This window comes from Hydra vulgaris, chromosome 09, assembly GCF_038396675.1.
Source record: "Hydra vulgaris chromosome 09, alternate assembly HydraT2T_AEP".
NCBI classification, from domain to species: Eukaryota; Metazoa; Cnidaria; class Hydrozoa; order Anthoathecata; family Hydridae; genus Hydra; species Hydra vulgaris.
In genome coordinates, this window is record NC_088928.1 from 6,898,715 (window position 1) to 6,915,000 (window position 16,286).

Genomic DNA, 16,286 nt, shown 5'->3' on the forward strand with positions numbered 1-16,286 from the left:
GAAAGAAAAGCATATGTTTTATGGTATTTAAACTTGACAATGCAACAACGTTACAGAAATATCATTTATATTGATGGAAGTCCATTCAATCTTCATATGATAAGAAACCACGGATACAGGCTCCGAGGAAAAACCCCAAATTAACGTGTATTGTCATCGAATGGCCGTAACATAACGATGATATTAGCATTAAATTGTTTAAACATAGTCCACAGTAAACTAATAATTGGCGTAGGGGTGACAGCTGATATCTTTAAAGGATTCTTAAATACACTTATTGTCGGGGAGGAAGAAGAGTTTACCTTGGTGATGGACAACATTAACTTTTATTATTCATTATCAGATTTTTATGGTAGTTATTCCTATGATATTTATTTTTTTCTCCAAAACTCATCTTTTCTAATCTTTTGTGAAGAATCTCTCAAAAATTAAGAATAATTCAAAAGGACAAATGAATCCGATCGGAAAAACACTTTATAAGAACGAATGAGGAACGGTTGTGAGTACATTACTGAACATAATCTTTTAAACTTCGTAAGACACTGCGAAAATTTTCTTACGCGATGTATTAATGGAAATAACATTATTAGAGAATAAAAGTCATAAGGAAGAAATAAGATCTCAGGTTTTATGTCGACAAAATAGTTTGAGGTGTATTTTCTTCCATCATTCAACCAATGAATTAAAATACAATTACTTTTTATTTGTTTATTTCAAAAAAGAGAACCACAGCTTCGCAACAGTACCAAAATATTTTTTTGAGATTTTTATTTTTGGAGATAATTTGATTCAAAAATTAAGGTCATTTTATAACCCAAATATTTTTGAAAGTAACTAGTGTTTTTTTTTTTATTTAATAAAAAAATAAATTATAACAATATATTACCCTAAATAGTGTGCATATTTTTGAATAGTTAGCGTTGATCACACAAAAAATGTACCTCACACCAAAAAGTCAACTTTAATAAAAAAAATTTTCTAGCACTTGTCAATTTTTAAGACTCAACTCGTCAATTTTCAAGACGGAAATTTAGTTTTTAAAATTAGTTTATTAGTTTGTTGTGGTTTTATTAAATAGTTCAATGAACAATGACTCATTAACTCATAGGTCAATACGATAGAAAAAATTAATTGAAATTAAAGGCTATTTTTTTTTACTTTTTTTTAATTTATGGATTTCATAAAGGTTTCATATTTTGGTTTCAGTTTTATTTTGTAATAATTTTTAGTATCAACCTCATCTATATTGCAAAAATGCTTGAAACGTTTTAAATCCGCTTTATACGTCCGTTATTACAATATTGGTTTATTTGCGCTTTGTTTTGCACAATAAATAGTAGAAAAATTTCTAGATTTCATTTGCAAGATTGAAGGTTTCTACATTTCATTTCTGCACAAAACTTATTTTGCTTCAAAACTTTATTTTTACTGTAAATGCAAATTTATAATGCCAAAAACTGCGTATATTATTTTCCCTAAATATTAAACTTTTCATATATATTTAACTTGTTTCCAGTTTTCTTGTTTTTCACAAAATACGTTTACATTAGCGGTTTTGTAGAAAACTTATTCTTATTAGTTCATTTTAATTTCTCTATTTTCTTTTAAGTATAAAAACTCAATTTGTTGTAAAAACAAATTTTTACTAAACACACATATGGCCGACGACACAGGTTTCGAAGTGGAGGGGCAAAAGTCCTCTATACCTAGAATTTACAAAAAAAAAAAAGAAAAAAAAAGTCCTTTAGAAAAAAAGTTAGGGGGGAGGGAGCACGTCCTTCCTAGTCCCCCATACCCCTCGGCGTCGTCGGCCCTGACACAGTGATATCAGTAAAAAAAATATTGAAGTAAGTTTTGCTTGTTTCATCTGTTATTTTTCTCCATGCAGATTTTGTTAACAAAAAAATAGATTTGGAACTAAAATATGTTTAGTAGTTGGTATATTTTATTATCAATATCTACCAACTGGAACTGGTAATAGGTGGGATAGGTGGTAATAGATTAATCTTTTTTCAAATTTTTTTAAGTAAAAGCAGTTTAAATTGATTTAAACGAAACTTTAGAAAATGTTTTATTGAAGAGAAAAAAAAGGTCCAGAATCAGTTAGCAGCAGTGGCGTAACTCAGAAACAGCTCAGATAAATAAACCGACGTAAAAGAATTTTTTGTAAATCGCAATCCTGTTAGAACTAACATGTTTTCAAAAATCAGTTTTAAATAAAATAAAGTATGTTATATTTTTAATTCTTCTTGCTATCGACATACCCTTCAACTTTTTGTTATTAGGCCTTAAATCTTTATATATATTCCAAATGTTTTTTAGTAGATGTTTTGCTAAAAAGCAATAGTTTTTTCAGTTTGTGTTTTTTATTTTCGAGAAAAAGAGTAAAAAAGGAATACATTGTAAATATCGTCTTTACAATATGTTCCTTTTTTTATAAAACAAATATAGCAACAGTTTTTTCAGTTAGTATTATTATTTTCGATGATTATTTTCCAGTGATTAAATTTTTTCGATGATTATTTGCGTACAAATTTATATCTCTTAGTACTTTCTTAATAGTAATCTTAACTGAAATGTCACGGTTTTAACCTCTAAACAGTCATGCCGGTGGCCGAAAGACTTCAGAAGAAAAAAACTAAGGAATCTTCAAAAGCAGCAGCATAACCTTATCAAATCAAAATTACTTCTTTGTTGAAAAAAACAACAACTGAACCGGTGGTGTCAGAGAACCCTCACGGTGAACTACAGAATCAGGATAAAGTTGACATAAGCAGTCAAAAAATAGACAATACACAAAAACAGGAGTCCGATGCAAAAGATGGTGAAATTCTAACGGAAAATCTTGTCAGAAAAGCGGAGGATTTCAGTGAAATTGATAAAAAAAGCAGTGACAGAAATGGAACTTGTATTAAGGCTTGGTTTAATGAGTTTAATTGGTTATTTTATGATTAATCACTGAAAGCTGTCTTTTGTGAAATCTGTATAAAATATGATTCATGTTCTGGTGGAGTGTTCAAGCATGGAGTCGGGAAAGGATTTAGAACAGGGAGCAAATCTGCAGCAGCACCAAAAGATCACAAGGACTCCGGTGTACATAGTGCAAGTGCTCTAAAGATTGAGAAAGAAAATATAAAGTTCACAACAATTAATCCTCATACTGACCAAATTGTAAGTGGAGAAGCAAGTAGTGCAAAGAAAAAGCATGCTAGCTGATTTCGGAACATTGAAAACATTGCTTCGACAGGGTGTAGCTATAGGAGGTGATAATGATGAAAAAACCAATATTTACTAGTTTTAACGGGTGATGCGGAAGTTATCAGACAAAATAAAAACGTCAATAACTTATTTATAAATAAAAAAACAAACTACTATAATATTTTTTTTAAATAAAGCATTTATCTTTTAATAAAAATATATTCTTTTTTATATGAAAAAACACCACCATCCGCAATTGATCTCAATTTTGCTCTGACGCCTTTCATATGCGACTGTAAAAAGTTTAAATCAATTTCTTGTAGTTTTAGTTTAATGCGATCAATCAAAACTTGCTCTATTGAAGCTTGCCAATCTCCCTCGTAAACCTTCTGTGCCAAATGTCTCCAAAAATTTTCAATTGGTCGTGCTTGAGGCACATTTGGGGGATTGGATTCTTTATCAACGTAATAGACATATTGGTCTATCCAATTTAGAGAATCTTTAGAATAATGAGAACTTGCTAAATCTGGCCAAGATAAATAGTTAAAGTCTCCATGATACTTGTGAATAAATGGAAGAAGTCGTTTTTCTAAACATTCATGAATATAGATTGATGAATTGATCGCTACAGCCTTGGAAGTGCGAAACAATGGCTCGGACATACCACGGTCAGATATGGCTATCCACATTAATAAATTTTTTGGAAATTTCTCTTTTCCTATAAAACGAACACTTTCTGGGCATGTCTTTTTGTTGTTTGTGTAGTATCCAGAATTTCCAGGCATGTTGTCACCTGCAAAACAAAAGTATTTTTCGTCATCGATGACTAGAAGCGATTTTGTGTTATAGAGTTGGTTAACTAGTTTCCTGCTTCTTTTCTTTGCCTTTATTTGTTGTTCTATAGTGTATTTTGGAGTCTTTTCACGTTTTCTATACTAAATATTTATTTTTTTTAACTGACGACCAATTGTCGATTGATTTACACTGAATTTAATACCTATTTTTCTCTGACTGACCCTTTTCGATTGTTGACAAGTCTCGTTAGTTCGGCTTTCTTTTCTCTTGTCCAGGATGTCGGACGACCAGGGTGCTTTCTATCAGAAAACGATTGAACAGTTTCAAGTCTTTTTAGGTTATCATATATTGTACTTTGAGCAAATCCTTCCTTTTCAAAATGATTTACGATTTTTTTTTATATTAGGTCTATTTACAAAAACATTTTTAGTCGCTTTCGAAAAGATTCTCGTTCAGCTGCATTTAACCTCATTTTAAATAATTGTGTTTTAAATAATAAAGTTTATATTTTATAGAACGTTTATGCCTACGCATAAAACCACAAAAACTAATTATTATGCTCAAATAATGAAATTAGGATTTGTCCGATAACTTCTGCATCACCCGTTATTTGGATAAGAGTAAAAGTGACAAGGCATTAGAAATGTTAATGGTTGAAAACCATTATGTTTTATCTCATGACATCTTGCAAGAGCAAGAACAACTTCTTACCTTAGAAGCACGAAGGTAGATTTTTAAATTAATCAAAGATAAACATTTCTATTTAATACTTGCAGATAAATTCTCACATACTACTAAGAAGGAATTATTAGAGTATATGGATGCGTCTACGGTCTTTCTTCATATGCCTTGGTGACATTTATTGAATATATCCTTTTGAGGTGAAACTTGGAATAAACAAAAGTTGCCAGAATTGGCTATGATGTATCATAGTTATCAGTTATGGAGTATCAGTTATGTTATCAGTTATGGAGTTATGGAGTTATCAGTTATGGAGTATCAGTTATGTTATGTTGGAGTATAGTTATCAGTTATGGAGTATCAGTTATGAAATGCTTGGAAGTAAAACTGAAAAATATTTTTGGACAGCAAGCACAATATTTTTATTGCATGGCACATTGCATCGAGCTGATTGTTAAGGATACATATGCAATATCATCACTACTGTTAGATTCTCTCAGCATTGTACAGTCAATTTATGCAATTTTTAGGGTATATCCAAAGCGTGTTGGCTTTTTTGAACAAATTCAAAAGGATATATTGCATGAGTCTGAATCAGATGAATACAGAATATTGCGACTGAAGTCTATTTCAATGCCTCAATGGACAACACAAACAAAAGCAGTACAAGTGGTGTTGGAGAAAATTGCAGAACTCCGTACAATATTGAACATTCTTCAGAGTGAAAGACTATTGCTGCAGAAACAAGAACACAAATTAAAGGTTTATTATCTCAGCTTTTATAAGTAAAAACACTTTTTGAACTGCAAAGCACTTTTGAATTTTTTGCAATGCTAGAGAATTTATTGAAGCAGTTACAAAAAATTAATCTGACCGGTGATGTTGCAGTACTCTGCATTCGAAATGCATCTCAGAGATTTGCAAAACTTAGATCAGATAAGGAATTTAATAGAATTTTAAAGGCGACAAAAAAAATATCTGGAATCAAGCAAGACAATTAATCTGAAACCGAAGTTACGCAGAGATAAATAGTAATATCTAAAACATTAAGCGATTCAGTAATTACTGAGATTTTTATTTTTACTGAGATTTTCAGTAATTACTGAGACTAATTACTGAGAAGAAGCTTAAATTGGGCGGTGCAATGACTGGTCCTGCCAAATCAGATCAAAAAAAAAGATATCTTATTTTGAAGCAATTGATGCTATTCAGAACAGTTTGAGTGAGAGATTTGAACAGGATGGATTAACAGCAGTAAATAATATAGAAGAAGTTTTAATTTCATTGATAAATAAACAAGATTCCCCACCGTTTTTATTTGGAATGCCATTTTTTAATGATGTTGACATATTGGAACTAAAAGTTGAGTTGAAGAGGCTATCAACAATTAATAACCTGTACAATGCTATTGCAACAACCAAAATACAGAGTGTTTCCAGAGTGGCAACAGTTGTAGATATTTTCAATGCCATGCCAGCTGCAAAAGATGCCAATAAACAAACAAACAAATTAATGAAGCTTTACTACACCATGCCTATATCGACATTATCATGTGAAAGAAGCTTTAGTATAATGAGAAGAGTAAAAACTGTGTTAAGTAACAAATTGGAGGCAATGACCTGAACAACATCATGTTTGCTCAGATACACAAAAAACAAATCATTAACATTAAAAAAATTGCCAAACAGCTCGTTGAAATGAATGACAGTGGAATGAACTATTTCGGCAAATACGCTTGAAATTGTTCAAGCACCTTGTAAAGCTAAAAATGGCATAGGATGAAATGTACTATTGACATCTAGAAAGTAGCTAAAAAACAGTTCATTTATTTAGTAGAGTTTTCAATAGCATTTTGTAACCTTTCGTGTTAATTGTACACGCGACTCGTAATAGTAAAAGTGTTTTTGTGTATTTTTTAGAGAACGGCTATAGCAACATAATTTTTTAACAACAAATTTACTTTTAATTGACTTTTACCAATCAAAGTTTTCAAATTAAAAAGTTCGAACTAATTTTGAAAATTGTGACGTATGTGTAAGACTAAAACAGCTAAAACATATAAGCCTGTGTCAAATACAAAAACAAAACAAAAAAAAACACTGTAGTATCTAATCAAAGTCATTTGAACCTAAAAGACATTTAACCTCAAAGATACAAACATTTGCGATACTGGTATATACGACGAAGCATTAGCAACATTTACCAATATTATTGACTTCACTTTACATTAAACTTAAAAAGGTCTGGACAGAAATCTTTATCGATTATTATTTCTTGATTGGCCAGAGATCTTTATTGAGTTAAATAGGCTTGATAGATCTCTTTTGATTAGAGCACTTTTAATTCTTCTCTTTTAGAAGCTTCTAGTTTAACTTTTACGTAAATACCAAAGAAACCTACTTGACTTCTGCACTTCATAATGAAACGGTTGCTAGAGATCATTACCTCAAGTTATTCTGGTGCCATGCATGAAACAAGATTCACGGTTGATGCAATAAACATTTCAACAACTCGGGTTACCAAAATTACACACAAGATATTAACAGCAGACAAGGTGCAAAAGGTTAACAGTGCCAGCTGGTTTTATGCATCTTCCATGGTTCCAAAAAAATTAAAGTAGCACCCTCTGTTATGTCATTATATTTCGGCGTTAAAAGAGCCTTGTAAGCTGGAGAAATCTTTTTGCTTTAGAAGGCAAAAGATCTAGAAAATTCTTTAATAAAACATCGCATGGCATTTAGATGAACAAGTATTAGTTTTTGAATTAGCAGACAAAATTTTGCCTGACATCACAAAGGCAGAAATGATAAAAAATTTGCTTATCAATGTTAAGTCAGTGATATTCAGAGGCGGCTCGCAAACAAAAGTTCTCATTTTGGACAGTAATCTGAATCTTCCTAACCTTGTTGGTCCAGAAAACGGAATCTATTTCGACATTGTTAGTGTTTCTGAGGTAGATGTTAATCAATCAAATAAGGGATATTCTGGATGCTGGGATGATTTTGAGAGCTATAGAAATTTTGTTCAGTTCATTAAAAACATGAAAGCAATAAACGACTGCGCCAAGAGAAATATTTGCTTTATTCAAGATTTCTTTGCAAGTAAATCTTGCAAGACCAAAGGCCAAATGTATATGTGTATAAATGTGTATATATCATCGTGAAAAAGATGATGCCCGCTAAGGTTACCGGTAGTTGCAATGAAGAAATCTGGAAAAGAGAAAAAAAATAATCTGAAAAAATTTAATCATATAAAAAAATCAAGTAAAAAAAAAAGAATCGGAAAAAATATACATTGTGAAACTCTGCAACATTGATTTGTAATTGTCGTAATTTAAATAAAATCAGTTTTTAGCCAATGTAACCTTTTTTTTTCTTAATATCAAGTTTTAAATATTTTTTTACATTTAATATAGAATTTAATAAGTCACATTTTCCATAAAAAAAAAACATAAAAAATTGAAAAGATTGAGTTTAACGCAATCCTGTTACTCATGATCTTATGAGCTAAAACTTTATACATGATCAATTTGAGTTGGGGTAGAGCGGGGCATGTCGGAAGAATGGGGCATAACGGAACAGTTATGCTGAAGCCTTATATCTCAGCTAAAAATTATTTTTTTTCTGATAAAACATTTTAAATTATTGTGCTTTATAATTGTAAAAAAAATAATTTTAGAAATACCAAAATGCATTAATAGTACCAAAATGCATTAGTATAAGTTTGCGAAAAACGAAGTTTGCGTATTTTCTTAAGCGATTAAAAGACAAAAGATTTATATGGAACTATTGGGAACTTGCTTTATTTATAAAATGCTTACATTTTTCAGACAGTATTTTTTATCTTCTTTTAGAATCTATTTTTAAAAAGTTATCTGGAATTAAACTTTTTGAATTGTAATAATTTCAGTAAAATGACTTTTGTCAACTATCATAACAAGTTATTTATATAATTGAATATATTACTACCATTTGATGTTGCTGACAATTTGATGATTTTATTATTAATCTAAAATATAATTTTTCTTATTTAGAAAAGCGATTTTAGTAAAAAATTCAAAGAAATTCTTATTTTTATAACTTTACTTCGATTATTAATAGTGTTTAATGTAAACAAATATGGTGAGAAATTGTATAAAAAATGGTAAGAAATGATATAAGAAAGATCAATCATCAAAAATGAGATGAAAAGCATTTTTAACTGTGAGTAAAAAGGAACTTAGAGCTAGAAAAGCTGCTGATACATATGGCATATTTAAGTTTGCTCTACAATCTACATATTGCTAATGAGCCAGCCCATCAAAAATGTTGCCAAATAGTTTCAGGATATTCTTTGTGTGATTTATGTAATCCATAAAATTTTTTGTTTAATTTTTAATTTAATAGAAGTTACCAACTTAATAATATATAGTTTAGAATAGAGCGGAGGTATTTTATTAAAAACAAAAAGAAAAAAAAAAATTATTTTAGCTGTTATTTCTTTTTTGTGGTGTATGGGTGTAAGGGCGTGTAGTTTCTATGGGTATGTTGCTTTTTTTGAAAGTTTAATGTCTAAACTTATTTTGACGCTAGATAGTCTTCATTTTTCATCATTTTTAAAGCTTTACAATTGACGAATAACTGTTGCTTTTTAACTGCCCTGTTTTGCCCCACCTACTTGCAAAATGTAAAAGTTTTGTTTGTCTAGATTTTCGTTACTTTGATATGGTAACTTATTTTAGGTTTTTTTTTTTTCTTTTTATTTTCTTATATCAATGAATTTTAGGAAATTTATAAAAAACAGTGTTTTATATAAATTTCCTAAAATTCATTCATTTGATTAGTTTCTCCGCAACTAGCATTTGTTTCTTAAGTGTCTCTATATGCCCCGCTTCACCCTAAATGAAAAGATGCCCCAGGATTTTGAATTTTGTTATAATTCAACACAGGCTAATACATTTTGGATATTAAAAATCCATGGATATTTATGATATTTTGATCTATTTAGATGTCTATGTGACAGTTTCGCTTAAAATTTTTAAGATGAAATGATGAAACACAACAATAATATTCTTTTATTATAGTAACCACAATTGTATTATTCTTTCAGATTATACCATTTGTTTAATCTGTCTACGGTCTACAATCTTCATTGAATAAAAAGAGTACACCAAACAATGATGAATTAATAATAAACTTTTTGGCAGAAGCTCAAGCGGTTTAGAATAAATTTTGTTTAGGGGTTGACCAAAATTGAAATAGTCGGTGCGTTGAAAAACCTCCAAAACAGTTAATTTTTCTGTTTTTGAATAATTAAATTGTTGTTATTTTTTTAATATTATTTATTTATAAAGGCCGAGAGGGCCACTACAGGCAAGAAAACTGCTTTTTTTTGTGGTTATAACCCTCTCTCAACTATTTAACTATTAAACACGAAACTTGACAAAAAAGGCTGTTGCCCGGAGAAACAAAGGATTGTCCATAAAGTACATTAAATTAAAATTAAAATCATGAAATGTTAAGTAGGTAGGTTAAAAGCGTAGGTACATTTAGGGAGGTGGAGGGTACTCAAAAAAGCGTAAAGCAAAATGAGGGGGAGAAGAGGTTGAAAAAGCGTACGTTCTCTATAGATGACCCCCAAGTTAAGGCAAATTAATATATTAATATTGAAATTTAACTGTTCGAAAAAATGATTTGGTTCGAAAAAAAACAACGACAGAAACTCATTTAAATGATTTAAATGAACTAAATTAAATGAACTCATTTAAATGATTTAAATCTAAATAAACAAAATTTATTTCAACTCTACTACTCATTTATACATAGCTATATAAATTATGCCAATATTGTTTGGGGAAGTACCTCTAAAAGTAAGTTACAAAATCTCTACCATCGTCAGAAACACGCAATGCGTTTAATATGTTTTGAAAATTGTTTTTCTCATTCTAATATTTTGTTTAAAAACGTTAAAGCACTTAACGTTTACGAACTCAATGTCTATAATATTTTATGCTTTATGTTTCGTTGTAAAAGTGAACAACTATTGTTCATTTTTAAAGATCTTTTTACCCATAAAGCTATAAACAAATATACTTTACGAAATAATAATTTAATAACTGAACCCTTTTGTCAAACAAAGTTTAATCAATTTTGCATAAACTATCGAGCACCGTATTTATGGAACAAAATTGTTGTTCCAAATTTTGATTGTCAATTTCGTTTTCTGTTTTTAAAACTAAATTAAAAAACTTTATTCTTTCTACTGACAATATATATAAATATTTTTGAAATGTAAAATTATTTTCTGTTTTTGTTTATTCTACATTGTTAATAATTATTAAATCAATTGTATTTTTATTATATTATATATACACCTTTGATATATTTTATATGGTTCTGACGACAAGATCTTTTGGATCTTCTTTCAGATACCAAGTTTATGTATTGTTATATTGTTATATTACGATTAATAATTGTAAACTAAAAAAAAAAAATTCTAATAATTCGTCAAAAAGTAAAATTTCGAAATTCATATACGTAGATCATTATCGAAAACAGAGAAAGTATAATATCAAAAAGTAACTGAATGACTAACTGCTCATTACAAATGATTTCAACGTATTTTGTAATCTTTTTATTTATAGAATCACGAGGTGATTCTTTGAATAAAAAGGTCCTCAAAACTAAAATTTACCTAATTATGTCAAATACCCGATTAAATTCGTGGAAAAAGCGACTATAAATTGAAAATCACCTTCTTTAAGGGGTAGGGGGTGTTCAACCCCCTCCTCCCCACACACATACGTAAAATTGCCTCTGCATGCAAGGAATATTGCTACATCGACCGACAAATAAATAAAACATGCAAAAAGTGTTGCTATATCGACTTATAAATAGGCAGAACACGTAAGGAGTGCTGCTATATCGACTTATAAATAGGCAGAACACGCAAGGAGAGCTGCTACTTCGACTGAGGGTTTGATTTAATCAGACTATCAATTAAAAAAAATTAAATCATAATTATTTTCTTAATTTTTGACTTTATTTTTCTGCTAATTGCAATTTTTTTTTGCTTTTGGGATTTTCAATACTATTTCTTTTATCATAGTTTCTGAGTTTAAACTATGATAAAAGAAATAGTTTTACTATTTCTTTTATCATAGTTTCTTTTATCATAGTTTTCTATTTTAAAATTAAGTTTTATTTGAATTAATTTAATTTTGTTGTTTTTGATACTGTTACAACTACCCAAGTTGATAGATACAAGTTTGAGGTCAATTTATTGTGATCTCTCCCCCTACTTCATATGTCAACGACTGTCATACTTTGTTGAACCCTAATCTCTCAACTGTTTTGTTGACACAATTAATGGACATCTCCTAATCCGTATAAAGTTGATTTTCTAATCAGGATGTACAATAAACTACTTGTTTTCTTTTAAAGTTTTGTTAAGTCCTAGTCAAAAAGTCCTATAAGATCCTTTCAGAACTTGAAACAAAATTTTTTTTTGATTTGAATTAAAACACATAAGCTAAATAGTGTTTATAGTTTTCAAAGTTTTTTTTTTGGCTTGGAGTAGTCCATGAAATAAAACAATTGAAATTTGTTAAGTCAAAATTAAATTATTCAATTTAAAAGTACTGGCTAGTTTTAATGAAAATATATACTTAATTTTTTAGATAAAAAGTTTAAGTGATCAGCCAATGATTATTTTTTTTGTTATATCAATTTATCTTTAGCTTTAAAATATAATTCAATAAACATAATCAATAAACATTTTATTTAAAATTCCAAGGCTGCTAGTATCAAAAAGGTATCAGCAGCCTTGGAGTAGTAGTCATGATTCTGGCTTCAAATCACGTTAAACCTAGCAACAGTTTTTTCTTTTCGTAAAACTTCTTACAAACTTCGCAAAACTTTTCCACTTTTTTAGTAAATTACCACCTAAAAAAATTCATTCTTCATACCAAATTCACTTCTCAAAACTTTTTACATTTGAAAACATTTAAAAGTAAATGGAAACTTAATTAAAATGATAAAAACTTATTCCAATTTTAGACAGGAATTTTAAATTTAAAAATAAGTAATAAACAAAATTAATAAACAAAATTTTTATTAAAAACTTTACTTCATGAAAAATATTGACGAATAATAGATATCAACGAGATGAATTAGCAAACTGCGACTTATGAAAGCATCCGGCATATTATAAGTAGGTGGTGGAAAAAAGTAGGTGGTAGACCACTATTAAAAATCAAAAAAATCATTTTTTCAATTATAATTTTTTAAGTAATATAGCTATCGTAAGTTACGAATTTCAAGTTTTATGAAAAAAATAGCTAACACCATTTAAAATCTTTTTTTTATACAGAAGTTTAAGTAAATTTTTTTATTTTTCCATAGCAACGCTTTGTTTATTCTGTTGCTATACAGCTGAAAAAGAAATTATATCATAATTATAGTATGTATTTTTAATATAAAATACCAGATGTGGTGATTGCAACTCTGAAACTACTTTTTTTTTATTGATTAATACTTTTGGTGCATTTGGCTACATGAGTTTTATTGAGATTTCCACCTATAGTTTCTGTTTTTTGCATCACTTCACATCTTTGATTAAATTTAATAAAAGTAAAGGAAAGTAATAGAAAAAAAAAAAAAAGAAATAAAATAAGGCATAGTAAAAAACTTATACTCTATAAAGGCAACCAAAATCAATTAGCAAGCAATGCAGCTCAAGAAAATGTCTAATTTTCATTAGTAAAAAAAAAAATGTCTAATGGAGCATAGCAAAAAAAAAAAAAAAAATGGCCTTATGTATATTCAGTTCCAGCGAAAAATAATCTGTAAAAATTCTAAATAGTGGTTTTGTAAATAAAAATAATAGTTCTGCTAATTGCGATCAGTTCAATGTTACAAATGACTGCAACATTTTTATGAACACCGACATATGAGATGAAATAATGTTTGCTTTCAAAAATTTTCCGCAATGTAACTTTTAAATTATAACTTTTTATGTTCAAAACATTATGGTTTATTACACTGTCTCCTAATTTCATTCAGAAATTTTATTCTACCAAAATTATAAATAAACTAGCAGCAATGAACTTTTGATGTTTATTTATGTAAAAATATTAGATTTTTGAGAAATGGGTAAAGAATACCATAGTATAAAAAAGTTTTGTGATTTTATGAACATGTTTGATCCCATAAAGAAATTTTTTTAACTTGTTAAACAAAGAAATTATAAGTTACATATCTAAAGCTTGCATGAATGCCACAGCAAAGAAGTTCTCAAAATAAGTTTACAGTGCTGGCTATCTATAGTATTTTAGACAGAAACGTAATACCACTTCAATTTAATGATAATATGATTGAATTAAACGCAACAAACAACATTCGCATAAGTCAATGACACACTTTCGAAGGAACCAACACGTAGTTCACATCAGAAAAGAGTTTTTAGTACCTCGAATGTTTTCCTCCGGCTGAGGACAGCTTCTATTCTTCGAGGCTTCTATTCTTCGTTATTTTTTGGGACCACGCCTCCAGTATAGCCTCCTTTAAAGTTGTTGCCGACATCGAGTTTGATTTTGCCACTTCTGCTTTCAATTTTACCCAGCAATTTTCAATCGGGTTTAAATCTGGTGACGAGCCAGCCACAGAGCAAGAACATTGATGGAATTCTCTTGAAACCACGTCTTGACGATCTTTGCCTGATGACATGGCGCGCCGTTATGCATAAAGATGTTACAGTTGGGGTTCTGAGCCAAATAGGAACATTTTCCTTTTTTATTTGCAAATAATTAACAGCTTTGATAGTTTCACCTGGCGGCATGAGATGGATTCCTGTTTGACCTCTGGCAGAAATTGCTCCCCAAATCACAATTGCAGGGCAATGTTTTACCGCTGGAGCAACATAACAAGCATTGTAGCGTGTGTTTGGTGGCCGTCGAATATTCACTTTATGCGTAGTAAATTGTTTCACCTGCGATTCGTCTGAGAACATGACACGTCGCCACATTGCCACGGTCCAATTTTTATGTGCTTTACAAAATTTGAGGCGGTCACGAATATTTTTCTGAGATAGTTATGGTTTTAATGCAGGATCGAAGACTGAAATCGTTCTCAAGGCGTCGCCGAATGGTGCGAGAGCTTACATTTACATCAGAAAGCAGTTCATTGAGAATTTGTGAAAATTATGCCAGTGGATCCTTCGTGGCTGCACGGCGGATCATAGCATAAGTTTTTGATGTGGTACATCTTGGTCTGCCACTGGATATTCCTGCAGCGCTCGTGCCTGTTGACTTGATGTGCTGAATGACGTCGTGAATAGTTGTCTTAGGCATTTTGTAAACGTGCGGCAATCGCACGTTCAGACTTCTCGTCTTCCAAATTAATAATTGCTTTATTTAATTTTTTAATTTATATATTTGTTAAACACCCACTCTATATTACAAGTAAGGTAAATAAAAAGTTTCAAAAAAAATCTCTAGGATCTAGGAATTTTATTTTCAAGAACATCCTTAAAGATTGTGCTTTGTTCTTTTGAGTTCCAGAACTCAACTGCACATTTTAAGATTTTAAGATCCGTTTCAGGAATTATATTTTTTAAACCAGCAATTTTTATTTTTTCTTTGTGTTGCATTAGTTTCTCTATATTTAGTTTATGACTATTGCACAGAGCCTTGACGCTATCTACAAAAGGTCGTGGACCTGATTCGTTGTTCAACTGCGACTTAAGAATATCAAATGTCATTTTATTTTTCAACAGGCGAATAAATAAGTTTATCTTATTTTGTTGCGTAATTATAGATATATCTTCAATACAAAATAGGGGATGTATATAATTTTTACTATGTTTTGAAACGTTTAGTAGTGACTTCAGTGCAATTCTTCCTACTATATCAAGCTTTTGCAATAACATTTCTTTATGGTCGCAAAGCTCAAGACCATACGTTAGTGTTGGAACAGCTAAAGTTTTATATAACTGGACAATAGAGTTTGGGTGAACAAAACGAATTCCAGCTTGAATTAAAGACTGTATTACTGCCCGGAAATGGGATATTCGGTTATCAATGTTTAAACGATTAAGTGAGGCAATTGGTGAATATTTTGTGTCCCATATAAATCCTAGATGAGTAAGTTTATTGTCTAGTTTTATTTTTTGGTGGTTGAGTGTTATCGTGCATTTTTTAATTTGATGTGTTCCGGTGACCAAAAACTCGGTTTTGTCAGCATTCAATTTTATGCAATTTTCTTTTGTGTAAATGTTACAGATATTAATTAGCTTTTGTAGGCCAGAGAGGGTGGAACTAAGAAGTATAATGTCATCAGCATATGCTACAACACCCGTGTAGTTTCCATTTATTGATGTTCCTACGACACTTTCATTTTGTAAGGTTTCTAGTAGGTTTTGATTGTAAAGATTGTACAAATGAGGCGAGAGAATCGATCCCTATCTCACTCCTTGCGTTAGATAGAATGGAGTTGATTTGCAACCTAGATAAGACACAGAAGCACTACTCTCCCTGTATAATGACGATATTGTATTAACAATATGCAGTGGTAATTTTTTTATTATTGTACAGTTTCTCAAAAAGAATGTCCCAGTTGCAGCTGTCAAAAGCTTTT

At 30.0% G+C, this 16,286-nt stretch overlaps 1 protein-coding gene across 1 annotated transcript; it reads right to left on the reverse strand.

Moving 5' to 3' along the window:
- Nucleotides 1–3,398: 3,398 nt before the first annotated feature.
- LOC136085230 (uncharacterized) lies at nt 3,399–3,983 on the reverse strand. Its single transcript, XM_065806519.1, has one exon. The coding sequence runs from the start codon at nt 3,981–3,983 to the stop codon at nt 3,399–3,401; it is 585 nt and encodes a 194-aa protein (XP_065662591.1).
- Nucleotides 3,984–16,286: the final 12,303 nt, after the last annotated feature.